Source organism: Myxine glutinosa, chromosome 9 (assembly GCF_964187855.1).
Source record: "Myxine glutinosa chromosome 9, kmMyxGlut1.1, whole genome shotgun sequence".
NCBI classification, from domain to species: domain Eukaryota; kingdom Metazoa; phylum Chordata; class Myxini; order Myxiniformes; family Myxinidae; genus Myxine; species Myxine glutinosa.
In genome coordinates, this window is record NC_136269.1 from 26,788,101 (window position 1) to 26,815,236 (window position 27,136).

A 27,136-nucleotide genomic window follows, 5' to 3' on the forward strand; every position below is an offset into this window, starting at 1 on the left:
TTTGCTAATCCAATTTTTTTAATGCTAATCTTTTTTGATACATTTTTTGCAAAAAAATTTGCAATGTTTTTTTCAAATTTATTTGCTAATTTATCTGCTAATTGATTTGCTAGTTTTTTTGCTAATTATAATTTTTTTAGCTAATATTTTTGCAGAATTATTTGCTAATTATTTTGCTAATTATTTTGCTAATTTTTTTCCAATTTTTTTCCAATTTTTTTTGGATAATGTTATTTGATAATTTTTTTTGCTAATTTATTTGCTAATTTTTTTCCTAATTTTTAAGCCAATTTTTTTAATGTATTTGCTAATTTGTTTTGCTAACCTATTTGCTCATTCTTTTGCTTTTTCTTGCTAATTTTTTTTGCTAAATTTTTAGCCATTTTCTGGGGTAATATTTTTTGCAAAATTTTTTGCTAATTTTTAAAGTTAATTTATTTGCTAATTTGTTTGCTATTTTTTTCCCCTTTATTTTTTTGCTAATTTGTTTGCTAATTTGTTTTGCTAAATGTTTTGCTAATCTCCTGCTAATCTGTCGGAAGGGTGTAAGGGGTCTAAATGGTATTTCTGATATATAATATCGAAGTAAACAATTAAGTACACGAATACTCAAAATAATCTCCAAAACGGATTATATTGATAACACCAGCTCTTTACTGCAAGGAAAGTGTTTCCCTTATCTGTTATGCTTGGGGAAATCTAAGAGTAGAAATCATGATGGTGTTTGATCCAACGTTGGCGGTGGCCCTTGTAATCCCTCTCTGTTCGAAGACACCATGAATTTTGTTGTTGGTCCGAGGCTAGACAACAATTTTTCTTAATTTGAAATCCCACATACTCATACATGTGCGAGCCATACTTGCTTATTGGAGGTATGAAGTATTGTCATTGATGAATGTGAAACGTAAATCCAGTTATATTGTATTCAATTTTCCATCTTTCTGCCCATAACTGTTTCATATATTATTCACATTGGAGATAAAACTTTAATATAAAAAATTTATCCATTCCATAAACATTAGATTTCAAAAGTTTGTCTTCCTAGAATGTACCTATTTTGACACTTCGGGCTTCAGCATGCCAGCTAAACCAACTCGAATATATATATATATATATATATATATATATATATATATATATATATATATATATTATGACACACCATCTGTCATTTACGACCATAAAAATATTGAGTAACTAATTTTCTAACTAGTTTTCTACCTTTGTTATTGGTTTTAAAGTTTGTCAATTACCTCGCCAAGCTTCATTTTTCAACTGTTGTGGTTCAACTTCTACTGTTGTGTTTGAAATTCTCCCATACAAATCCAAGATTAAATAGATATTTTATAAAAACTTTCATGAGTCGGAGTCCCACGGGATTCCAGGAATTGACATTCCTAAGGGAATAATGCACTGTAGATGTGGTGGTCAGAAAGGCCTTGGTGTAATCAAATCACAAGGATTAGCTGAGTGATATCGTCTTTGCAGTTGTGTTATTAATTTACTTCAGGTAAGTTCAAACTTGAATTTTGGCCTGCATTCCCCCTCCAAATCCTGGTGGCATCTGGTCAAATCTGTTTCTGGTGTTTGTTCCCCCTCCATCCCCTCCCTTACCTCAAATGGCCACACAGTTGACATCGCACGTGACAAAGCCGAATGCCTCAACTCTGTGTTTGCCTCAAAATCTTGTGTCCCAAACCCATCCCTCTCTGTACCCACCGTACCCAGTCGTACCCAGCTGCTCCTGGACTCTGTGTCCTTTCCTCCTGACAAGGTGGAAAAGTTTCTGTCAACCCTCGACTCTGATTCTGCAACTGGACCTGACGGCATCAGCCCACAGGTCCTAAAATCCTGTTCTTCCGCTCCTCCACTCCATCCCTCTGTTCTCTTCACCCTCTCTTTTGCTCAAGGTCATCTGCCATCTGCTTGTAAATCAGCCAACATCACCGCTTTGCACAAAAAGGTGCAAAAACCGATCCTAGCAACTACAGACCAATCAGCCTTCTCCCAATTATCAGCAAAGTCATGGAATCCATCAATGCTTCAGATATGAAATCTTTCCTCTTCTCCAATGGCTTGATCTCTGATCATCAATTTGGTTTCAGACCTGGTCACTCTACTGTGGACCATGCTGCTTCTGCTTTCTCAACAATGGATGGAGGTCCTCAATGCCAAACAGGAAATTAGAGCTGTCTCCCTTGACATATCTCGTGCCTTCGATACAGTCTCACACCCAGCCCTGCTCACCAAACTCTCCTTTTATGGTATCCGAGGAAATCTCCATGCATAGCGACCCAACGTAAGGCATTTTTCCAAGGCTTTAAACGTTTCCCAGTGTGTACCCTGGATTAGAATAGGTACACCGTATCCCTGCGTGTCGTAAGAGACGACTAAGAGGGTTGGCGTCGGGAAGGGCATCCGGCCATAAAAACATTGCCTCAAAAAGGGAACCATGACAATTACAACTACATAATTACAACAGGGTACAGCCCGAAGTGGAGATCGGTTTCTGAGGTTTGGGACATGGAATGTAGGGACAATGACAGGGAGATCAGGAGAAGTGGTGGAAGTATTGGTCAGAAGAAGAGTGGACATATGTTGTGTGCAAGAGACGAGATGGAAGGGAAGTGGTGTGAGAATGGTGAAGGGTAGGCAGGGACAGAAATACAAGTTTGTGTGGCAAGGCTGCCCGGAGGGCGTGAATGGTGTTGGTGTCCTGTTTTCTGAGGAGTTTGTAGACAGTGTGGTGAGTGTGACTAGAGTGAGTGATAGGTTGATGATGGTGAAAATGATGATTGGAAAGCTCTTGGTGAACGTCATCTCGGGATATGCTCCGCAGGTTGGTCGAAGCGATGAAGAAAAGGTCAAGTTCTGGTGTGCGATAGAGAAGCTGATGGAAAACGTGAAAGATGAGGAAGTTGTTGTGGTAGGAGGAGACCTAAATGGACATGTGGGAAGGAGTATGGATGGTTTTGACGGAGTTCATGGGGGTTACGGATATGGTGTGAGAAATGGAGAAGGTGAAAGGATTTTGGAGCTTGCTGATGGAGCTGATTTGTTGATTTGTAATACTCAGTTCCAGAAAGAGGATAATAAGCTTGTTACATACACGTCAGGTGGGTCGACGACAACCGTTGACTACCTGATGGTGCGTAGGCGAGATAGGGGGCACCTCCGGGACACAAAGGTGATCCCGGGGGAGGAGGCTGTTTCACAGCACCACTTGGTTGTCTGCGACGTAAGGGTGAAAGGTGCGAGGAGAGCTCGGTGGGTGAAGTACCAACCGAGAATGAAGGTGTGGAGGTTGAAAGAGGTGACAGTAAGGGAGGCATTAAAAGAGAGGCTGAGTAGGGTCGAGGATGATGTGGTTGAGCTTGAAAGTGGTTGGATGTCAATGAAAGCTTGTCTGTTGGGAGCCGTTGGTGAGGTATGTGGATGGACAAAAGGACCACCGAGGCACTCGGAAACATGGTGGTGGAATGATGAAGTTGGAAAGAGGATTGACGAGAAGAGGAAGAAGTTCAAGGAGTGGCAGAAGGCGAAGGGTACGGGAGCAGAAACAGCAGAGCTTGAAAGTTATAAGGCAGCCAGGAAGGCTGCAAAGAAAGAGGTAGCAAAGGCGCAGGAGGCATGTAGGAAAATGTTCGGAGAACGCTTGGATTCGGAAGAGGATCAGAGAGCGGTATTCAGGATTGCAAAGCAGATAGCGAAAGAGAGGTGTGATGTGATGGGGGTGAGTTGCTTGAAGGATGAAGTGGGACAAATCGTTGTCGACCCAGATGGAATTAAAGGAAGATGGAAAAGATATATGGAAATGCTGTTGAATACAGAGAATGAATGGGATGGCAACATAGAGAGTAACCCTGTTTTAGGACCGGCAGAGAAGATAACTGAGAAGGAAGTTGAGGAAGCGATAAAAGCAATGAAGGGTAGAAAAGCGGGAGGGCCGACGGGAGTTGTGGGAGATATGTTGAAGGCAGCAGGAAGTTGGGGTGTGAAGAGAATGACAGAGATCTGTAATCTGGTGGTGAAAGAAGGCCGCATTCCAGTGGATTGGGAACTCAGTACCCTCATCCCTCTATACAAGGGGAAAGGTGACCCTCTGGAGTGTGGCTCGTACCGAGCGATAAAGTTATTGGAGCATGGAATTAAGGTATTGGAAAGGGTGTTGGAGAGGAGGATAAGGAAGAAAGTGAAGATCGACGAAATGCAGCTTGGATTCATGCCAGGAAGAGGAACGACAGACGCGCTTTTCATTGTGAGGCAGTTGCAGGAGAAGTACATGGAGAAGAGTTGTTTGTTGTTTCTTGGGTTTGTTGATCTGGAGAAAGCATTCGATAGGGTACCACGCAAAGTATTGACATGGGCATTGAGGAAGTTAGGAGTGGAGGAATGGTTGATCAGAGTAGTGATGGCAATGTACAAAAGAGCGCGCACAGCTGTAAGGACGAAGGACGGGAACAGTGGTGAGTTTGAGGTGAAGGTGGGAGTGCATCAGGGGTCGGTACTAAGTCCATTACTATTTGTAGCTGTGATGGAGGTGCTGGCTCAGAACGTAAAGGAGGGTTTACCGTGGGAGTTGTTGTATGCAGATGATCTGGTGTTGATTGCGGAAAGTATGGATGGACTGAAGGAAAAGATGAACACGTGGAAGGAATGTATGGAGACAAAAGGTCTGAAGGTGAATATCGGAAAGACGAAGGTGATGGCAAGTGGTAAAGCATGTGGTGAGGTGGAAAGAACTGGGAAGTGGCCCTGTGCTGTGTGTAGGAAGGGTGTCGGAGTGAACTCCATTCAATGTACAATGTGCGCTGAGTGGGTTCATCAAAAATGTAGTGGTCTGAGAGGGTCATTAACCAGTGTGGCAGCTACATTCAAATGTAAGGTGTGCACAGAGGGAGCTGCAGATGGAGGAAATGTTGAGTTGGATCTTGGAGATGGCGTGAAGCTGGAAGGTGTGAAAACATTTTGCTACCTCGGAGACATGCTGAATTGAGAAGGTGGATCAGACTCGGCAACGGTTGCTCGAGTGAGATGTGCATGGAAGAAGTTTCGGGAACTGGGTGGCGTGCTGATGATGAGGGGAGTGTCGTTGAAGCTGAAGGGAAAGGTGTATGCTGCATGTGTGAGAAGTGTTATGATTTATGGGAGCGAGACATGGGTAATAAACGTAGAGCAGCAACGAAGGTTGGAAAGGGTGGAAATGCGAATGGTTCGGTGGATGTGTGGAGTATCGTTGAGAGAGAGGAAGACAAATGATGAATTGCGAAAGATGATGGGAATAGAGTCTGTGATTGATGCTGTGAAGAGGAACAGGTTGAGATGGTTTGGTCATGTGTTGAGGAAGGATGAAAGTGACTGGTTGAGAAGAGTGATGGAAATGAATGTAGAAGGAAGCAGAGGACGGGGAAGACCGAAAAAGACTTGGCTAAAGATGGTGGAAGAAGAAATGCGGGCAAGGGGGTTAACAAGGAGAGATGCAGAAAATAGGGCAAAATGGAGAAGATTGTCATGGGGACCGCAAGGCTAACCCCCGCTCTAGCAGGGAAAATGGCCTTTAAAATGTGTGAACACGTGGAAGTACATGGAGAAGTGTCTGCTATCTGCTTGGGTCTCACTATCTGCCATGATCTTTCTTGGGAAAACCACATTTCCAAGCTGGCCTCCAAAGCCAGTCGCCGACTGGGCATCCTCCGTCGTGCGAAGTCCTTCCTCGGCACACCTGAGCTCCTCACCACATACAAGGCTTTCATCCGCAGCTCAATGGAATACTGTTCTCCCCTATGGGCCGGTGCTCCTGCCTCACACCTAGCTCGGCTTCACGCTGTTGAAACCAAAGCTTTCAGAATTATTGGAATCTCCCGCGATGAAGCTATCTCTGAGGGCCTTTCACTCACTCACCGCAGGCAGGTAGGTGGTCTTTCTGTCTTCTACCGACTCCTCTCCGGCCTTGCACCCCCAGCTCTCTCTGTGCTCTGTCCCCCAAATATTCCTACAGGTCGCACAAGATCTGCCAGCAACCCTCTGATGGTTAAACTGCCGAAATCTCGGCTCTCCGCTCACCTTCACTCTTTCATTCCTCTTTTCTCCCGCCTCTGGAACAAACTCCCTCACTCCCTTCAATCCCACTCCTCCCTCCAGGTCTTTAAAACAGCTGTTCACCACCATCTCTTATCTTCCCCCATCCAAAACCTTGATCTTTTCTACCCCCGCTAATTCACCCCAGATCCACCTTGTTTGAAATTCCAACTTCTTTCCTGGAAGTCCTGGCAGTGTCCATATGTTTTATACCTCTCCCACTGCCCCCTTCCCACGCCCCCCCCAAAGCCCTCGCCCTCTCTCAGATCTCTCGATGTCTCCATGTCTCTCGGTCCCTGCTCTCAAATGTTGTGTTTGTGTCCTTCCCCCTCTCTCCCCATCTTGTCTACCGCTCCCTATGTTATATGTTTTATGTGTCGGTTTGTCTTTCTGTGTGATTAATGTTCGCTCTTTCACGAGCCTCGATATTGTATACAAAAAAAAAAAAAAAAAAAAAAAAAAAAATGCATGTTGTGTTGTTGTTGTTGTTCCCCTACCTTCCCCTCTCTTACCACAAACGGCTACACAGTTGACACCACACGTGAAAAAGCCGAATGCCTAAACTCTGTGTTTGCTTCCAAATCTTGTTTCCCAAACCCATCTCTCTCTGTACCCACCATACCCAGTCGAACACAGCTGCTCCTGGACTCTGTGTCCTTCTCTCCTGTCAAGGTGGAGAAGTTTCTGTCAAACCTCATCTCCGTTTCCTGTTCAGGCTGGAGTTCCCCAAGGCAGTGTTCTGGGCCCTGTGCTTTTTCTGATCTTCATCAATGATCTCTCCGACTCTGGAAAATTATTTATATCTCTTTGCTGTTGACTCCACTCTCTGCCATTCCATCTCTCATCCCCCAGATCAGCAGGCAGCTGCCTCTTCACTCTCTTTAGACCTGGATAAAATTAAACCTGGTCAAACACTTAGAACATGTCTTTCAATCCTGACAAATATCACACTCTCACGATGTCTCTCTGAAAAGACCGTCTGGAAAACCCCACCATCTGCTTTCTCAACAATCCTCTCCAAGAAGTTCTGTCTCTAAAGCTTTTGGGTCTCACGATCTGCCATGATCTTTCCTGGAAAAACCACATTTCCAAGCTGGCCTCCAAAGCCAGTCGCTGACTGAGCATCCTCCATCGTGCGAAGTCCTTTCTTGGCACAACTGAGTTTCTCAGCACTTATGAAGCTTTCATCCGCAGCTCGATGGAATACTCTTCTCTCTGATGTGCTGGTGCTCCTGCCTCACACCGAGCTCGACTTCACGCTTTTGAAACCAAAGCGTTCAGAATCATTGGAATCTCCCGCGATGAAGCTAACTCCGAGGGCCTTTCACTCACTCACCGCAGGCAGGTTGGTGGTCTTTCCGTCTTCTACCGACTCTTCTCCGGCCTTGCTCCCCCAGCTCTCTCTGGGCTCTGTCCCCCAAATATTCCTACAGGTCGCACAAGATCTGCCAGCAATCCCCTTCTGGTGAAACTTCCAAAATCAAGACTCTCTGCTCACCTTTGCTCTTTGCTTCCTCTTTTTTCCCGCCTCTGGAACAAACTTTAGGTAGTTTAGGTTTTTTTTTAGAACCTCTTTTGTAGGTTGTAGACAGTAACCGCCCAGGGTAGTACTACCGTCCTGACTTAGGAGCGTTAAAGTGGTATCTGGAACCATCTTACACTCTCCGTGTCAGGATTGATGGTCTTACTTTCTGTGCCACTCAAACTACAGCTACTGGGCGAGCTTCAATCTCTCTTTCTCACAAACAACCATACATTTTTCATCATACACGTGTTTTCTCTTTTATTTAAGGCCTGGCCTCGATGAGGGCTACATAGTCCGTGCCCTGGAGCCTTCAGCAGAAATCTTTTAAAAATTAATTCCCACACTCTCTTCAATCCCACTCCCACCCTCCAGTTCTACAAAACAGCTTTACACCACCATCTCTTATTTTCCCCCATCCAAAATCTTGATCATTTCTACCCCCATTAATCAACCCTAAATCCACCCTAAATCCACCTCTTTCAAATTCCGGTTTTTTTCCTGAAACTCCGAGTAGTGTACATTTGTTTATACCGTGTATCCCAGCCCTCTCCCTTGCACAGATCTCCCATTGTCCCTGTTCTCTACTGTTGTGCTTCCCTCGCTAACTATTGTAGTTTGTGTGATTTTTCTATACCCAGATAATTCACTTCGTTCAAAATGACATTTATTTGTTGATGATAGCGAGCCTGATCAGATTCTTGCTTTCTGTCCCGACAGGAGACAAAGTCATGCAAAATGACGAGTTCACATGCGACCTCTTCCGATTCCTTCAGTTGCTTTGTGAAGGTCACAATACCGGTGTGTAAACGAACTCTGCAGTGCAAATTCCCATTTTCCTTGCCCCGAAAATCGATTGGCTCCAATCTCGTGTAAAAATCATTAACTTTCATCCCCTGATGTGTTCCTGGGTTAAACGGTTGGCTCACGTGTCTAGCCAGGTTTACAAAGCGTCTGACCCAAATGTCAGGTCAATCGTCTCCCATCAACACTCTCATATACTTGGAAATGCAGGTTAATTCTGCCTCCATGGATTTCCAAATGTAAATTGAAGGCTCGGGTCTTTTAGAAAGGCCAACGTGCTCGTTATTATCATTATTCATGCGATTGATTCGTTGGTTCGATCTGGAAATGATCGATCCGTTCATATCGCAGTTGAGCCGTCATATAACACGTACCATTGTTGACTCGTCGATTTGAAATTTGCTCTCTTTGTCTCAAATTTAACCGAACTCATTGATTTAACCGAAGAGTGTGGAGAGGCTTACAGGAAAAATAATTTTACAGGAAGGAATGTTTTGGATAATCTACCTAGGGTCAATTGGTACAGTTTGCGCAACAATAAGTTGCTATTTGCTGTTTTTGAAAGCATTTGTCATTGCAGACTGACAATGTTATATGAGGCATGTAATGTTTAACTCTTTCAGATTTCCAAAATTTTCTGCGAACTCAAATTGGAAACAACACAACAGTCAACATAATTATCTCCACCGTCGATTACCTTCTACGACTGCAGGTATTTAACTCTTGCGCATTTCCACTTTCTTTTTCCTTGCTCTATCACTTTTTGTCCTTTGATTGTCGTCTCTCCTTTTTGTTTCACCTGTTCGTCCCAGCTTTGACAAACGCATATTACCGGTGTCAATTTCCTTGTCAAAGTGACAACCCAATATGTAGGCGTATTGTGTACCATTTTATAGTAGTGAGAGTAGGGAGAATTCCGAGTAACATTGTGTGGTAGTTAGAATAAGTGAGAGTAACATGCTCCTCTAACTCTTTGTAACTTCACCATCTTCAGATTGCTAAACCCACAGCATTCAGGAGCACAGCAAGAGAGCCGAAACATGTGGTTGGCAGAATGGTACATGCAGCAAGGTTTCACATTTAGGATTCAGTGGAAAGCATTTCAGGGGCAAAAGAGTGCTTTCAGAAATATAGGGAAGCCTAAATAGCAGGAATGCAGGATGTGTGTATATATATATATATATATATATATATCTTCGGCTGTCCTTTACTAACGACGATGACACTGGAGGCATATGGGTCAACACCTGTCTGCGCGATGATGGTAAATGAGACGGGCAATGGATATAAATCCTCTGCTGCAATGAGGGCAAAATTAATTTATTGGTCGGTTTTTATTGCCCATTTTGAGCCGCTGCAGATGACGGCGTTGATATTCATCCTCTCTTTCTTGCTAAACCATCTCAACCGAGTCATCGACAACCGTTCTCCATTGGTTTTTTTGTTTTTTAATCTCTGGCAAGTTGTTTCCAGTTCTCTATGTTAATGTTTGCTTTCTTCAGATGTCTTTTCACAACGTCTTTGTAACGTAGCTTTTGTCCTCCAGGTGCACGTTTGCCCCATCGGCGGAGTTTGTGGGGGGGGGGGGGGGGGCAGAGGGGGGCAAATGCCCACACCTTAATTTTTTTCAGTAGTTTACAATTGAGGTAAAAACATCCCGTATTTAAACGTAACAATAATGAACGTAAACTGTATATGTGATTTCACGTACACTGTAACTTCACTAGCAAATGGTAATTTTGGAAGTCAGACTTAGCTACCCATTATAAATATTAAGCCATTGCTCCCACCCCCTCCGCACCCCCCCCCCCCTCCCCCGCCCCCAATAGAGAAGTCAAACTCCACCTATGGTTTGCCCTCTTTTAGCTCACCATAAAGTACAATATTTGGGAGTAGATGCTCTGGTATACGAATGACGTGACCTGTCCATCTAAGTTGAGCAGATGTAATTAATGCCAGATGTAACCAGAGATGTTGGGTCAGGCTTCTGAAAGCTTTTGATGCTGCCTGCATGCGGTGCGCAACTTCTGCATCAGGTGAGTTGTCATGTGTTACTGCACTCCCAAGATATCCATAGGTGTTAATACATCTAAGGGCTTCTCCATTATGTCTATCGGTTGACTGAAAGAGAAGTTCAGTGTTTCTGGTGTTAATTTGGAGTCCAAATTGTTTTGCTGCATTTGCAAAATGATTGGTGATTTCTTGGATCTACTCCGCAAATTTGAGCAAATATGGAAGGGCAGACCTGGTCTCAGGCAACGTTTCGCCCGCTTCACAACAGGTTTCCCGAGACGAATAGACCCTGAGCCTCTGCACCTGATTTTCATTCACAATGTGGCCGCTTCAGGTCATGTGCCGGTGCTCGAGGTCAGATGGAGGAGTTTTTATTTATTTTTGCAAACCTCGAGCAAATAAACATCAAAGCACATCATTGATGGACTGATCTGCTCTTTTTTGTTATTACTTACATGTGATCTGGTGTTGTATGAGTGAGCGTGAGCGTGTGTGTGCTTGTTGTTGTTGGTGTATTTCCGGGGCATGACCATGGGTGGTTTAGTGTCCGGGTTGGATGTGAAGAGCTGTAGGTTGTGTGATTGTTGAAGTTTCCGTTGGGTGTTGTACACACGTGTTAGGTGTTGTAGAAGATCAAAAGTCCCAAAAGACCCCAATATCTCAAAAGACCCAATAAACCACGAGGACCCGAAGATCCTGAATAATGATAAGGGCCTTAAATAGCACAAAGACCGTTTTTAGACCCATTAAGACTCCTTTTACCTTCAAGACCCTTTTGACACTTTAGACACCTTTAGATCCCTTCACCCTTTAAACCGTTACACCCCTTAATTCCCTTCAGACCAATTAGACCCGAACACGATTTTGACCCCTTACACCCTTCAGACAGATTATACAGCTTGGATCCTTGACCATTTCGAGCTTTAGACCACTTGAACCTCTTTAGACCCTTTTTACATGCTTAAGATATTAGACCCTTTTAAGCCCTTAGACACTAACATTATTGGAATGTTTCGTTTAGACCATTAGACCACCCTAGCATACATGCCAGACTTGTGGAGTACTTGGGATTTTGTTGTCACATGCACACAGTGACCAGTCTTTGCCATAAAGGCTTTTAGCTCTTTCAAAGTTGCCAATGGCTTGGGCTCTCTTGGTTGGTGGCCTGGCCTCTCTTGGTGGCCGCTTGGTTTTGGTTCTCTGTAGGTTCTCTGTAGCCATCTTGGATATAAAAACAAACCTTATCCGATTAACACGAAACTTCACACACCGTATCCCCTACCTAATTGGAGCCAGGGTGTAAATTTATGAAGTCATAACATGCGCTTGGCGCTGCCATTTGGTTATTTATATTGGTACTACTCTGGGAAAGACGTTTTTGATCACGTGGTTTGGCAGCCATATTGGATCAAAGAGAAAAAAACCCCATAAAAAAACAGAAGAGTTGGTTCCTACCAAGTCGTTCTCAAGACTTCACGGGTTAAGTATTCTATGAATACCATCTAGTTTCAGCAAGTGATGCGCAAACTTTACCCACCCATGGGGTGTGTGCTGTGCAGCAGATGCAGTGCATTCCACAACAAAGACAACCATGAGCACCAAGGAGCTTCCAAAAGACCTCCAGGATAAACCAAATACTGCAGCAGGGGTATTTCACACACAGAATCATTCATATATGGAATAATCCTTCATGGAAGTTGGTAGTCAGAAGGGACAGTATATGGGTTTAAAATGGATTTGGATAGGTACCTCTAAGTAGTTGGGATAGAGGGGTACAGGAACATAGGCAAAAATAGAAATATACGGTGGAATAGAGTTGAATCGGGTGATCCGTGGGCTTTGCGTGAATGTTGTGCTCTTCAGCTATCCTGACCGTTGGATTGAGTTTCCAGTATGGTTGGTATTGGTGTTATGGAGTGCGAGTGTGATCATAGAGTGCGTAATTGGCACAGGCATGTTGGTTCTATTGGCCTCCTCCCGTTTCTTGTTTTCCTTGTGTCTACACTGATTGCTGTGCATGTCTTCCAGGAGTCGATCAGTGATTTCTACTGGTACTACTCTGGGAAAGAAGTTGTCGATGAACATGGACAGCGGAATTTCTCCAAAGCAATCCAGGTTGCAAAGCAGGTGTTTAACTCCCTGACAGAATACATCCAGGTAAGTTAGGTTTTTGTTGGCATTCTTTATCATCATTTTCTTTTTGATGTGTAACATTTCTTCTTGTGCAACATTTCCAGTGTAATTTTTTTTTCCAGTGTAATTTCCAGTGTAATTGCCAACTTTTCACCACTGATGTATTAAACAAAAAAAATGTTCACAAAAGAATCACAGGTGAATGCATTTTACCTCTCCAAATTTATCCTTCTCCAAATAAAATCAAAATATTCACAAAATGGAGACAATGAGCTTGGTGCATGTTCTAGGGCCCCTGCACAGGGAACCAGCAGAGCCTGGCACACAGCCGTTTGTGGGATGCAGTGGTTGGATTTCTGCACGTGTTTGCACATATGCAAATGAAGCTTGCTCAGGTACGGCAGTGTGTGTGTGTGTGTGTGTGTGTGTGTGTGTGTGTGTGTGTGTGTGTGTGTGTGTGTGTGTGTGTGTGTGTGTGTTGTTGAGTTTGGGAAATCAAGATTGTGGCGTAGGAATTGTAGGATTGTGAGCCATGTAGCCATGACATTTGGCTACAGACACAACGAGAAAGCATCTGAAAATGCAAAGCCCGTCCCCATCCGTTTGTATTCAGACGTCTTCTTCTTCTCCCATATGCTCAAAATAACGAAAATAGTTTTTAAAAAATACAAAATGAAAATTGAAGATTTTATGCCACGTTGCTTCTAACTTTTGATTGGTGAACTAATTCTGTGACCCAATATGCAAATACTTAAAATTTCAGGTCAATTGGATGAAAATTGACGACTTATGCAACCTTGACCTTTGACCTTTTGATAAAAAAAACAATCCACTCCTACCTTTTGATTAGTGAACCAATTCAGAGACCCGATATGGAAATTCTTTAAACTTCAGGTCATTCGGGTGAAAATTGGTGATGTTACGCAACTTTGACCTTTGACCTTTTGATTAAAAAAGAACAATCAGCTTCTAGCTTTTGATTGGTGATCCAATTCAGTGACGCAATATGCAAATTCTTAAAATTCCAGGTCAATTGGATGAAAATTGTCCATTTTATGTGACGCTGACCTTTGACCTTTTGACCAAAGTATTAATTTGCCTTCTCTGTATTTTCATAATAATGCCTTGGTAAAAATCTGATGATAAAACTGAAATTGTAAAAAAGTTACGGCCCGGACAGACAGATACACACAGACAGACACACAGAAGCTGCGCAGGGGATTGACTAATTAAGGGATGCACAAGTAAATAGCTGGGCACTGAACACAACTAATGGACAGAATAATACAAAACGAGGCACAACGAGCTTTAAACGGTATGAAGTCACAAAGTCGTGCCTTGCAAATGACTACCTCGCTGTGGAATCAGGTAACTGCACCTGTACAAATGGAACCATGCTTCCGATGAGCTTATAGGCTCTCCGATCACTGCTACTGAAGGTACTCTGTGAACACATTGTCAGCAGGTAGAGTTGCAATAAGAAGCGACCTGATTTGCCAGATTTGTTTCCTTAATCTTCAATGATTTTCTTCTGACGTTTCAATATGGAAATTTGTGCTAAAACATTCATACTTTTTCACGCTACTCCATGTTGTTTGAATTTACCAAATGTTTTGTAATTCAGTTATTGCATTGTAATGGCTTCTCTCTGTTGAGGGTGATGTTTGTGTGTGTGTCTCCAGGATGTCAGTCAGATCGAACTGCTCAAGGAGCTGTTAGATCTCCATAAGGACATGGTTGTAATGCTCCTTTCTCTGCTAGAAGGTGAGGCCTGTGGATCCAGTGTGGAAAAATCAATAAAAGCTGCTGGGTAATGTTTATCTAAAAGTAGTAAATTTTCTCTGGCCCTTTGGTATTACACTTCTCTCTCCTTCCCAGAGAGCAAATATAATATATATGTATTGTGATAAACATCATTGTTGATGTAAAATGGATGCGTTGTTTGTCATATTCCAGGGAATGTTGTAAATGGGACCATCGGCAAACAGATGGTGGATATGCTGGTGGAGTCATCAAGCAATGTAGAAATGATCTTGAAGTTCTTCGACATGTTCCTCAAGTTGAAGGACCTGACGACGTCCGATACCTTCAAGGAGCATGATCCATATGGAAGAGGACTTGTGACGAAACGTGACTTCCAGAAAGCCATGGAGAGTCAGAAGACTTACTCACAGAACGAAATTGATTTCTTGTCGTCCTGTGCTGAGACTGATGAAAATGAAATGGTAGATTATGAGGAATTTGTGAATCGCTTCCATGAGCCTGCCAAGGACATCAGCTTCAATGTAGCTGTGCTGCTCACCAACCTGTCGGAGCACATGCCCCACGACACGAGGCTGCAGACATTCCTGGAGCTTGCCGAGAGTGTTCTCAACTACTTCCAGCCATTTTTGGGCCGCATTGAAATAATGGGCAGCGCCAAGCGCATTGAGCGTGTCTACTTTGAAATTTCCGAATCCAGTCGAACGCAGTGGGAAAAGCCGCAGGTGAAAGAGTCTAAGCGACAGTTTATTTTTGATGTGGTGAATGAAGGCAGTGAAAAGGAGAAGATGGAACTCTTTGTTAATTTTTGCGAGGACACCATTTTTGAAATGCAACTGGCTGCTAAGATCTCGGAATCGGAAACCTCGGAGCGTGTTATTATCCGGGGCGATGAAGAAGAGGACAAAGGAGATGAAGAAAGAGAAATACCTTTTTTTTCATTATTAAATATCAAATTGTCCATCGGTTACCTGAACAATGGCTTCACTGCCCTGGGTAGAATGCTGACGTTCAAGAACCTCATCAAGCAGATGAAAAGGCTGTCCAAAATGACACTGAAAGGCATGGCAGTTGCTTTCTTCCACTTCCACTGGAATATACTTCTGTTGTTATTCAGCATTGGCTTTACTGTATGCCGAGGACTTTCTCACATGTTGTGTGGGGAAAGCAGCATGGAAGTTGCAAAGAAAGAAAACGTGGCAGACATTTTGACTGATATGCCAGATCCCATCAAAGACAGAGCGAGTGAAGATGACAATGCTGGCGATGAGAACAAATTCGTTAAGGGCCTGGATTATATCCGAAGTGACAGTGTGGATGACGAGAGTGGGTACATAACAGGAGTGCTGGGTCTGGATCTGAAGCGTGAACGTGGGCAGTTCAAATTGCTTTTACGTGACAATAATGCAGGCCTTGGAGACATCATGCAGTCAGATGAGGAGCTTGTTCCTCACATTATGTCTTCCAAGATCAAGACCCTGGTAAGTCAGCACATGAGCTTACCTTCTGTCTTTGTGATGCTGTCTTTTAAGAGATTGAATTGGATTGAGTACCTCCTTTGCTTAAGGCTGCTTACGTTTTATAAAATATTATTAGCCCCCCCCCCCCCCCCCATTAGACTTAGTCCGAAATGAGCTTATGGATTGGGCCTCGTGCGTCTGTCCGTCAGTCTGTCCGTCCATGCGTGTGCCCGCACCCCGCAACCATATTTTGGACATGTATGGACCGATTTTCTTCATGCTTAGTAACAAGACAACATATGATGGAGTACATATGCCCATCATTTTGTTTCACGATGCAATCAAAGATGGCCGACTGGCGGCCATTTTAGTTGTAAAAAAAAACCCGATATTGAACACGTCCCCAAGCATTTCTCAGACAGGCATGGTCCAATTTTGTTCAAACTTGGTACAAAGACAATACATGAGATTATACATAAGGCAAGATAAAAAAAATGAGTTGGTGATCGTCCCCGCCCGACCCTACGAAACACACCCGACCCGAAACTTTTTTTATTTTTTATTTTGAAAAAAATCATTCAAAAACGATCTTTTCAGTCAAATTTGGCGCCGTTCTGCACCGCATGCGCAGTGCGTGCTGCGCAGAGCGTCGCAAGTGCCTCAGGCAACTTCACCCATTTTACGTTAGCCATTCATGGCGGCTATTGTGTGAGATTTTTCCCGCTGAAATCTGTATCGATTCGTGCTAGAATCGGCTTGAAATGCCTATTGTGATCGCATCAATAGCCCGTGAGGGCTCTTCCAAGACGGTGAAGGACTGGTTTGCGTGCAATATCGAGTTGGATGTTACAATCTCGGACTTCTATGCAGAGTTCTCAGACGGCAAGTATGATGGGGATAGGGAGCCATTGCCTGACGATACACGCGGTACTTTTGTCAAAGTATTCGCCGGCCCCAGTAAAACTGACGTGACGAAAGTTTCACCAGCTTGCAAAGTTTCTGATGTGACAAAGACTCTTGGCTCATTTCTCAAATTTGTGTTGGCTGCAGACACGGCCACGGATCACAGGATGGAACCCGATAGTCGACCAACTGTTTTTAGTGTCCTCATGAATGCTGCCCGTGATGATGCTTTTTGTACTTGGGTGCCAAGGTGCCAAGGGCATGGTGTTTATCTGTTTTTCCGATGTCATGGTGTATATACATGTACAGGTGTCTTGCCCTTTCACTACCAAGCTCAGCTAGGACATTCAACATCATCCAAAATCACACAAACACTGTGTTTCATAGAGATTTGGGCAATGTCTGTAAATCTGTGAGATGAATGAAGAAATTAAATCATTTTGAGGAGAAAGGAGTCTTTATTTCATATTTTTCCATGTCAACAAAACTCAATGGAAAGTAGGAAAAAAAAATAAAAAATAAAAATAAAAACCTCCCTCCCTACCCGAACTTTTGAGAAAAAAGGACGATCACCAACTCATTTTTTTTATCTTGCTAAAGCAGACAATTTTGTTTTGTCATCCGACCAAAGATGGCCGACTGGCGGCCTTTAACTCTGTACAGCAAATTTACTAGAACCACGGGGGCCATGACATTTAATGTTGTTTCAATTTGATGTTAACCCACTTGACCGTCAAAAAGAAGGCACTACAGAATAGTAGAGCTGCACACCATGAAAGTCTCAGGTCTAATGTTTCAACTACTGAGTAGTCTTTATCCAGGACTGTGCAGTAGCCAGGGGTTCAGTATCATCCAATGGAGCAGGGAGATTAATCACATGACTGCAATTGCAAATGGTGAGACCATTTGGTGAGATAATGACACAATGGTGAGACCGAAAATCGTTTTCATCATGGCGATAATCATCAAGGTGATGGAGAAAAAGACCTTTGGTCTCACAAACCGCAAGTCAAATTCAGGTCATTTCCTCATACATGGGAGGTTACTTTACACATGGAACATCACACCTGCACATTCCCAAGATGAAAAGTTGACATGATGGACCCTTGATCGCCTTGCCTACTAGGCAGCTGTACTCGTTGACCAATGGATGGAAATCAATAGGACATTGATGTGGATCCCTCTAACCCTTTTACCCCTTTGTCACTCCTTATAGTGGGGTGGCTTAGCCCAAATATTCAAAAGAATTGTGCATTTTGTGAAACAAGCACCAAATTTGGCACAAATGTACATTAATATGTTGCGAACATTTTCAGATATTGGGCCACTTGAAATTCCGTAATTTTTTTTTTCAAATTTTTTCAAATTTCGTAATTTCAAATTTTTCGGGTGACACCGTCACAATTTCGGTCTCCGAGGCCGGCCGATAGGCAAAGTGTGACCGGAAGGGACGAGGTTCTCCTGACCACGTGGCCCTCGATCTGGGAAGCGAGAGGCGTTCCATTAGTGGACGCGCCCCTCACGCCCGACTTTTGGGCGGCCCCGGCAGGCCGTTTGTTTTGACGTTCCGTGACAGGCCCCGCACCCCCACCTCCGGGCCGACCGGAAGCTTGTGCTGAGTACATCATACCTGAACAACTCAGTGAGGCAGAACACAGCAGTGCACACCAGGGTGACCCCTTCAGTGCATAAACCAATTAACCTGTCCACTGCAGGGCATATAGAAATGAAGTTATTTTCTGCATATAATAATAATATAAGTTCAGTTCTATATAACAATTTCTGTTATCACCACTACCACTACAACTACCACTACTACAAGCTTTGTCTGGAATTTTGTGGACTAACAGACAAACAGACATACAGACAAGCTGGGATCAAAACATTACCTCCTTCCACCATTGAGTGTAGAGGTAAACATCATGGAAATTATATCATGCCCTAGATTTAATTCATGCTTACCCGTGTATTTGCTTCACTGGTTCACAAGGTCTTTTGCATACATGTAATTCAGACTCTCGTCTTCATTGCTGACCACACAATGTTCGCAACATATTAATGTACATTTGTGCCAAATTTGGTGCTTGTATCACAAAATGCACAATTCTTTTGAATATTTGGGCTAAGCCGCCCCACTATATCGGCCGGCCTCGAAGACCGAAATTGTGACGGTGTCACCCGAAAAATTTGAAATTACGAAATTTGAAAAAATTTGAAAAAAAAAATTACGGAATTTCAAGTGGCCCAATATCTGAAAATGTTCGCAACATATTAATGTACATTTGTGCCAAATTTGGTGCTTGTATCACAAAATGCACAACAGGTTTGCTATGCTGCTAGACTATTATTTTAATTACTATCAGTTTTTTTTTTAAGTGGTTAAGCCGCTTGAATATTTGGCTATGTCCTTCCATCCGTTCATCCATCCATCAAAAATGAAGAAGAAGAACCTTTCTAACTCACCGTGTTAATTATAATGTGTAATTATGGATTATCTAAAGGGTAATTATCAAGGGTTCCAAAGTCTAATTCTAAAGGGTAATTATAGAGGGTTGTAAAGAGTTGTTCTAAAGGGCAATTATAAAGGGTAATTCTAAAGGGTAATTCTAAATGGTTCTAAAATCTAAAGAGAAATTCTAAAGGGTTCTATAGGTAATTCTAGAGTTATAAAGAGTAATTATAAAGGGTTTCGTTTGTTTCTAAGCTTTGCCTATTTCATATTTTAAATGCCAATCTGTACCGCTACCTTCGGACATGAGTGCGATTTTTATTTATAATTTTATTTTGTCTTTTTTTTTTTATTTGTACTTTTTACAAAAAAAGTGAAGTTTTTTCTTTTTTTAAATTTTTACAAAATAATTTAAAATCAAGGTTTGTCGGCTATGGTTTTTTGTAGAATGAAACTTCAAAAAGCCACTCCTCCAGAACGGCGAAACAGATCAAACGGAAACTTCAAACATATGTTCCCCATGCCTTGCAAATACCATGCTGTCCTTGAATAATTCATGCCACATGGTTTGGCGGCCATATTGGATTGAAAGAAAATCTTTTAAAATGTCTATCTCTTGAACCGCTTCATTGATCGATGTGAAACTTCAAAGTAATGTTGTAGACGTAAAGCAGAACATGTGTTTGAAATTTCAATATCATAGTTCTTACAGTCTGGCAGCCAGAAGTTGTTATTGTTTGAAGAATAAGAAACTCTACTATATTATCTTCTCCAGCAATGTGAGTTTTCAATTTATCTATTAACTAGCAGAAGTACCCGGCGTTGCCAGATGGGGAGGGAGGGGTGGTGAGGGGGGGAAGGGGAGGAAGGGGGAGGGGAGGGGGGAAGGGGTGGGGACGGGGGAGGGGGGGAAGGGGGAAAAGGGGGGGAAGGGGGTTGGAGGGGGGATGGGGATGGGATGGGGGAGAGGGGAAGGGGGGAAGGGTGAAGGAGGGGGGAGGAGGAGAAATGGGGGAAGGGGAGGGGGAAGGGGGAGGGAGGAGGAAGGGGAGGCGAGGGGGGCATGGGGAGGGGAGCGGAGAGGGGGAGGGAGGGGGCAGGGGAGGAGAGGGGGCAGGGGAGGGGGGAGGCAGGAGAGGAAGGGGGTTCATATATATGTTGGTGGGTGAATGGGGTGAATGTGGCGTTCATCACGTTTCTGAGTTAAGTGTGATGCTGATCAGGAAGAAGAAGAAGCCGCAACTTCGTACACTTCCGGAATTGTTTGATTTATTTGTATTCAAATGTCTGGTGATTGTTTTTTTTTTATTTATGCGAATGTGTACTTGTATATAACTGTCATTAATTTTAAAATGCTTAGGCACTATCGAGCGATTAAAAAAAAAAAAACTCCAAAAAAACGATCTTTATTTTTTCAATCTTTCTTTTTTTGCCGAAAACACTCCCAGGCACTCACTGATGAACCTCTGAAAGTTTGACGAAGATCCGTTCAGCCATCCCTGAGAAAAATGGCGACACACAGACACACAGACAGACATCTCTCTTATATAGTAGAAGATTATGTACTGTTTGAAGTCGGTGGCATCCTGTCCATTAATTACGTACGTCTATTAATTATGTACTATCGGAATGTACCTTTTGACAATTTGGACTGCTGAGAGCCATTGGACCTTTGAAGAACCTTTCAGACCACTCAAGACCATTAAGACCACCAAGACCCCAACATACCGTAAAGATCCTTAAATACCATGAAGAACCAGAGGACCGCAAGGACCCAAAAGACCCCGAGGACTCAGAAGACCCAAAAGACCCTGAGGACTCAAAACACCCCAATGACCCAAAATACCCCGATGACCGAAAAGAGTCATAGGACCCTGACGACCCAAAAGACTCCGAGGATGACAAAGACCCTGTGAACTCAGAAGACTCAGAGGACAGCCTCATTAAAAATATATATTAAAATACAATACTGAATTCAGTTTTACAAAGGATGTTATGTGTCAGGCGTTTCTGATGAAAGTGGGGTTGTACAAAATAAGGAAATGTACAAAAACACCCCACAAAATACACCGCACAAGTACGTACGTCCTAGCGAGGGTCTGCAATCTCTGATTGCTCTCTATTGTTCCTGTCTGTTTTTGTGCCCTTTACAATAGTAATATGTTCCCTTGCAAGAAACTTAGATGCAGGAGGAGGCCATTTGGCTCATCAAAGCCTAGGCTATTATTACAAACTTAGGGTTGTTTGTCTGTGCTCTAACTTTTTAAAATGCTGAACGTCAAACAAGGAAGTAGCACATACTACTTCCTTGTTTGACATCTTTAAAACAGGGAATATACTGTTTTCGGGTGTTTTTTGTTTTCATAGTCCAGACTCGTGGAAGAGTTGCTTGAAATGGTTTTCAATTTGGTTTGACTGCCGGACATCCATGCTGCCTAACCTTACACAACACGCCATACAATTTGCCAAATTCAGAGCCAAAGTGCTGCTAAACTGCGGGCTCGTGTTCCGATTCATCTTCTGATTCATGTTCTGCAGTGTTCAAAATCTGTAATTCAATTGACATGAAGTTGGTCTTCCATAATAGACTGATAGAGTGAACCAATTGCTTAAGTCCGCTTTGCTATATGTGCACAGGGTAATCGTTGCAAATCAACGTGAGAGACTGACCCACCTTGCACAGGGATGTGTTTATAGTGCTTCCTTAACTTACACACAGAAGGGTTTATTATAGTGCTTCCTAACCCTACACAAGGATAACTTTATGGAACTTCCTAACCTTACGGACGAATAAGTTTATTGGACGTCCAAACCTTAAACATGGATAGGTTTATGGGACTTCCTAAAGTTACACATTGATAAGTTAATGGGACCTCCTCACCTTGCACATTGATAAGTTAATGGGACCTCCTAACTTTACACATTGATAAGTTAATGGGACCTCCTCACCTTGCACATTGATAAGTTAATGGCACTTCATAACCTTACACATTGATAAGTTAATGGGACCTCCTAACCTGACACATTGATAAGTTAATGGGACCTCCTAACTTTGCACATTGATAAGTTTATGGGACCTCCTAACTTTACACATTGATAAGTAAATGGGACCTCCTAACCTTACACATTGATAAGTTAATGGGACCTAACTTTACACATTGATAAGTTAATGGGACCTCCTCACCTTACACATTGATAAGTTAATGGGACCTCCTCACCTTGCACATTGATAAGTTAATGGCACTTCATAACATTACACATTGATAAGTTAATGGGACCTCCTAACCTTACACATTGATAAGTTCATGGGACCTCCTAACCTTACACATTGATAAGTAAATAGGACTTCCTAACCTTACACATGGATAAGTTAATAGGACTTCCGAACCTTACACATGGATAAGTTTATGGGACTTCCTAACCTTACACATGGATAAGTTAATGGGACTTCCTAACCTTACACATTGATAAGTTAATGGGACTTCCTAACCTTACACATTGATAAGTTAATGGGACTTCCTAACCTTACACATGGATAAGTTAATGGCACCTCCTAACTTTACACATTGATACGTTAATGGCACCTCCTAACTTTACACATTGATAAGTTAATGGGACCTCCTAACCTTACACATTGATAAGTTAATGGCACCTCCTAACCTTACACATTGATAAGTTAATGGCACCTCCTAACTTTACACATTGATAATTTAATGGGACCTCATATCCTTACACATTCATAAATTTATTGGAATTCCTAACCTTGCACATTGATAAGTTAATATGACTTCCTAACCTTACACATTGATAATTTAATGGGACCTCATATCCTTACACATTCATAAGTTTATTGGAATTCCTAACCTTATAAATTGTTAATTTAATGGGACCTCATATCCTTACACATTCATAAGTTTATTGGAATTCCTAACCTTACACATTGATAAGTTAATATAACTTCCTAACCTTACACATGCATAAGTTAATGGGACCTCCTATCCTTACACATTGATAAGTTTATGGGACTTCCTAACCTTACACATGGATAAGTTAATGGGACTTCTTAACCTTACACATGGATAAGTTAATGGGACTTCCTAACCTTCCACATTGATAAGTTAATGGGACTTCCTAACCTTACACATGGATAAGTTAATAGGACTTCCTAACCTTACACATGGATAAGTTAATAGGACTTCCTAACCTTACACATGGATAAGTTTATGGGACTTCCTAACCTTACACATTGATAAGTTTATGGGACTTCCTAACCTTACACATGGATAAGTTAATGGGACTTCCTAACCTTACACATTGATAAGTTAATGGGCCTTCCTAACCTTACACATTGATAAGTTAATGGGACTTCCTAACCTTACACATGGATAAGTTAATGGGACTTCCTAACCTTACACATTGATAAGTTAATGGGACTTCCTAACCTTACACATGGATAAGTTAATAGGACTTTCTAACCTTACACATGGATAAGTTAATAGGACTTCCAAACCTTACACATGGATAAGTTTATGGGACTTCCTAACCTTACACATTGATAAGTTTATGGGACTTCCTCACCTTACACATGGATAAGTTAATGGGACTTCCCTAACCTTACACATTGATAAGTTTATGGGACATCCTAACCTTACACATGGATAAGTTAATAGGATTTCCTAACCTTACACATTGATAAGTTAATGGGACTTCCTAACCTTACACATGGATAAGTTAATAGGACTTCCTAACCTCACACATGGATAAGTTTATGGGACTTCCTAACCTTACGGATGGATACGTTTATGGGACTTCCTAACCTTATGGATGGATACGTTTATGGGACTTCCTAACCTTACACATGGATAAGTTTATGGGACTTCCTAACCTTACGGATGGATACGTTTATGGGACTTCCTAACCTTACACATGGATAAGTTTATGGGACATCCTAACCTTACACATGGATAAGTTAATAGGATTTCATAACCTTACACATTGATACGTTTATGGGACTTCCTAACCTTACACATGGATAAGTTAACAGGACTTCCTAACCTCACACATGGATAAGTTTATGGGACTTCCTAACCTTATGGATGGATACGTTTATGGGACCTCCTAACCTTAAAGATGGATACGTTTATGGGACCTCCTAACCTTATGGATGGATACGTTTATGGGACCTCCTAACCTTATGGATGGATACGTTATGGGACCTCCTAAGTTTATTAATGGAGTTTACGGTGTTGCCTTTCTGGCTGCTGGTTAGCTTGCTTTACCAGTAACTGGATTATTACCTCCACCACCGAAGGTGGACAGAGGATATGTTTTCACCCCTGCTTTTTGTTTCTCTGTTTGTCTCTGTGTCTGTCTGTGAGCGGGATATCTCAAAAGGTAATGGACGGATTCGGATGAAACATGGTGGATTGGTTGGGAGTGTGACAAGGACAAATTGATTCGACTTTGGTGAAGATCCCGATCCGGATGCGATAAAATAAAATTTAAGTGATTCTTCATCATTGAAATATATGGTGAAAAACGATGTATACTGTAGCACAATGTCTCAAAAGGTTATTGACAGATTATGACAAAACGTAGTGGATGAGTTGGCTTGGTGACAAGAACAAGCCGGTTAGATTTTGGTTAAGGTTCGGATGCAGATCCAGCCTATCACAGGGATGCAAAACGTCAATTGTTCAGCCTGGATAAGTAATAGGCGATAAGATTGGATAATTAATGGCCAATTGCATCGGATAAGTAATGGCCGATTTCATTGGCCACCGACATTTAAACAGACAGACTTACACCAAATTACATGTTTTAGTATGACCATAGGTGCATTAACTCCAACTAGCATTGATGTAAGCTTTGGCAAACCCACTTTCCCATTACACCTGACCCTTGAGTGTGAGTCAGTACCATTGGGCAATGGAGATCAATTATTTTACTCTCCGATAATGACATAGTGGGGCACAATCAATACTGATGGTTTTGTTTTGCAGAGAATGCAGAAGAGTGTTGAGCAGGAGACAAGGACAGGGGAAGAAAAAAAAGAGTAAGTGTCATCCCTCTGTTTAAAAATATTGTTACGGACCGCGGATAAGATGTTGTTTTGCCGAGCGGATGGCACCGCGGCCCTAACAGTTACCCCGACTAACCCGATTCCTGAACGTTGGCCGAATCGCGCCACAGATATTCAATGGGGAAAAGACTAAAGCGAAGGATGTGAAGAAGAAGAAAGACAAAGGGTAAGGAATACAAATATAATTTATTTACTATTTACAGGACCAAAAAAACCAAGGAGAAGGAAAGATAATACAATAATATACAGAAGAAATCAGAGACACAGTGCAATGCTAGCTTACCTACAGTCTTAATTAATACCCTGGGACAGAACAAACAAAAGACAGACTCACGCGGGGAATGATGACAGGAATGGCAGGAGGTGGATGGCTGGAGGGGGAGGAAGGTCCAGCTGGAACCGCAGCACGGTCGGGTCGGGGATGAGCAGCCGCCGCCCTCTCTCGATCGGCGCGTTTAGCAGCCGCCGTTCCTTCGCGGCCCCGCTCGAAACTGCCGTCAAGGCCCCGAAGCTGCTGGGGCTGAAGCTGCGGTGGCTGAAACTGCTGTGGCTGAAGCTGCGGTGGCTGAAACTGCTGTGGCTGAAGCTGCGGTGGCTGAAGCTGCTCTTTCAGGGATCCCTTACTCAACTCCACTCTCAACTCAACTCTCCTGGGGGCGTCGGGGCCGCGGGTTATATAGGCCACACCCTTGAACCTTCGCGAACCTCCCCGAGCGTTCTCTCTCCGCCCTCTCAAGCCAAACCCCTTGTACTTGGTTGGTTGTTCGGGGCTGGCTCACTCCTCCCCTCTATGACGAGGTGGAGACACGCCTTTCTTCTCCGAGATTACCTCGGGTGATGGCGGCAAATGTAGTTGGCAATGCGAATGGCAATGACGCAGTTGGAAATGGAGGTTTTGGGAATGGGAATGAAAGGGAATCTATCTTATTTCACTTGGTGCAATGGAGTATTTCAATTAATGGAAGACACAGCCTTACACTAATACACATAATAAGGATATAACTGTCAACAAAGATATATCGTGTCCTGCATGTATGTTTTATGGACTAACTACGGGAACACCCTTTGACCTTTATACAACCACAAACGGAGGGAGGAGGGGTGATATTTTACAACAACCTTTTACAACAACATTTTACCACAACAATAAATAAAAAAAACATTCTCATATCCACAACAATATTTTAATTCTTTGAAAATGTTGGAATATTTTGAGCGATCCGTGCCTACATTTTACACTCCATGTCGTGAGCTTACTCCTCAATGTGGCTACTCGAGTCCAAGTCATGGAAACAAAAACATGCTTTTGTCAGATTCTATTTTGGAGGTGAGTTCTTTTTTATCTACAGAAGTTGAGGATTTTTGAAGATGAATATTACAAATTGTGCAACTTCCAGTACTGGCATTAGTTTGAGAAAATAGGCACACATAGTAAATATGGTAGATTTAAATAGTTTTTAAAAGTATAAACCATCATAAATTGGGAACTGGTTCAACTTGAAGTAACAATGAGTAACCACCAAAAGGAAAAAAGAGTGTGGTTGGACAGACAGAGAAAAGCCTAATTAGCGATGATAGAAAATATCATGGTTTTGGATTGGGGACGACCTGAGATGGTGGTGAACAGCTGTCTTGAAGATCTGGAGGGAAGAATGAGATTGAAGAGAATGTGGAAGTTGATTCCACAGGTGGGGAAAAAAGAGGATTAAATGAATGGAGGTTAGCAGTGATCCTGGATTTAGGTATTTTCACCAGAAGGGGGTTGATGATGGACCATGTGTGCCCTTTAGAAACCTTGGGGGGGGGGGGGGAAGCGGTGCAAGACCAGAAAGGAGGCAGTAGAAGATAGAGAGATAGACCACCGACCTGTCTGCGATAATGAATTGATAGGCTCATAGACTCAGCTTCATCGCGGGAGATTCAAAAAAAAT

The 27,136-nt window shown here is 42.6% G+C and overlaps 1 protein-coding gene and 1 long non-coding RNA gene across 2 annotated transcripts in view; both read left to right on the forward strand.

Annotated features, from left to right (window-relative positions):
* LOC137435793 (ryanodine receptor 2-like) overlaps window positions 1–27,136 on the forward strand; it is a 633,328-nt gene that overhangs the window by 472,439 nt on the left and 133,753 nt on the right. Inside the window, exons 85-91 of the mRNA XM_078785085.1 lie at window positions 8,321–8,401; window positions 9,028–9,116; window positions 12,446–12,574; window positions 12,841–12,945; window positions 14,233–14,314; window positions 14,507–15,792; window positions 25,126–25,178. Of these exons, the coding sequence (XP_078641211.1) occupies window positions 8,321–8,401; window positions 9,028–9,116; window positions 12,446–12,574; window positions 12,841–12,945; window positions 14,233–14,314; window positions 14,507–15,792; window positions 25,126–25,178 (1,825 nt within the window). The remainder of the gene's footprint in view (window positions 1–8,320; window positions 8,402–9,027; window positions 9,117–12,445; window positions 12,575–12,840; window positions 12,946–14,232; window positions 14,315–14,506; window positions 15,793–25,125; window positions 25,179–27,136) is intronic.
* On the forward strand, window positions 16,304–17,123 carry LOC137437386 (uncharacterized). Its single transcript, XR_013624513.1, has 2 exons — window positions 16,304–16,657; window positions 16,822–17,123. It is a non-coding gene; the product is annotated as an uncharacterized LOC137437386 (long non-coding RNA).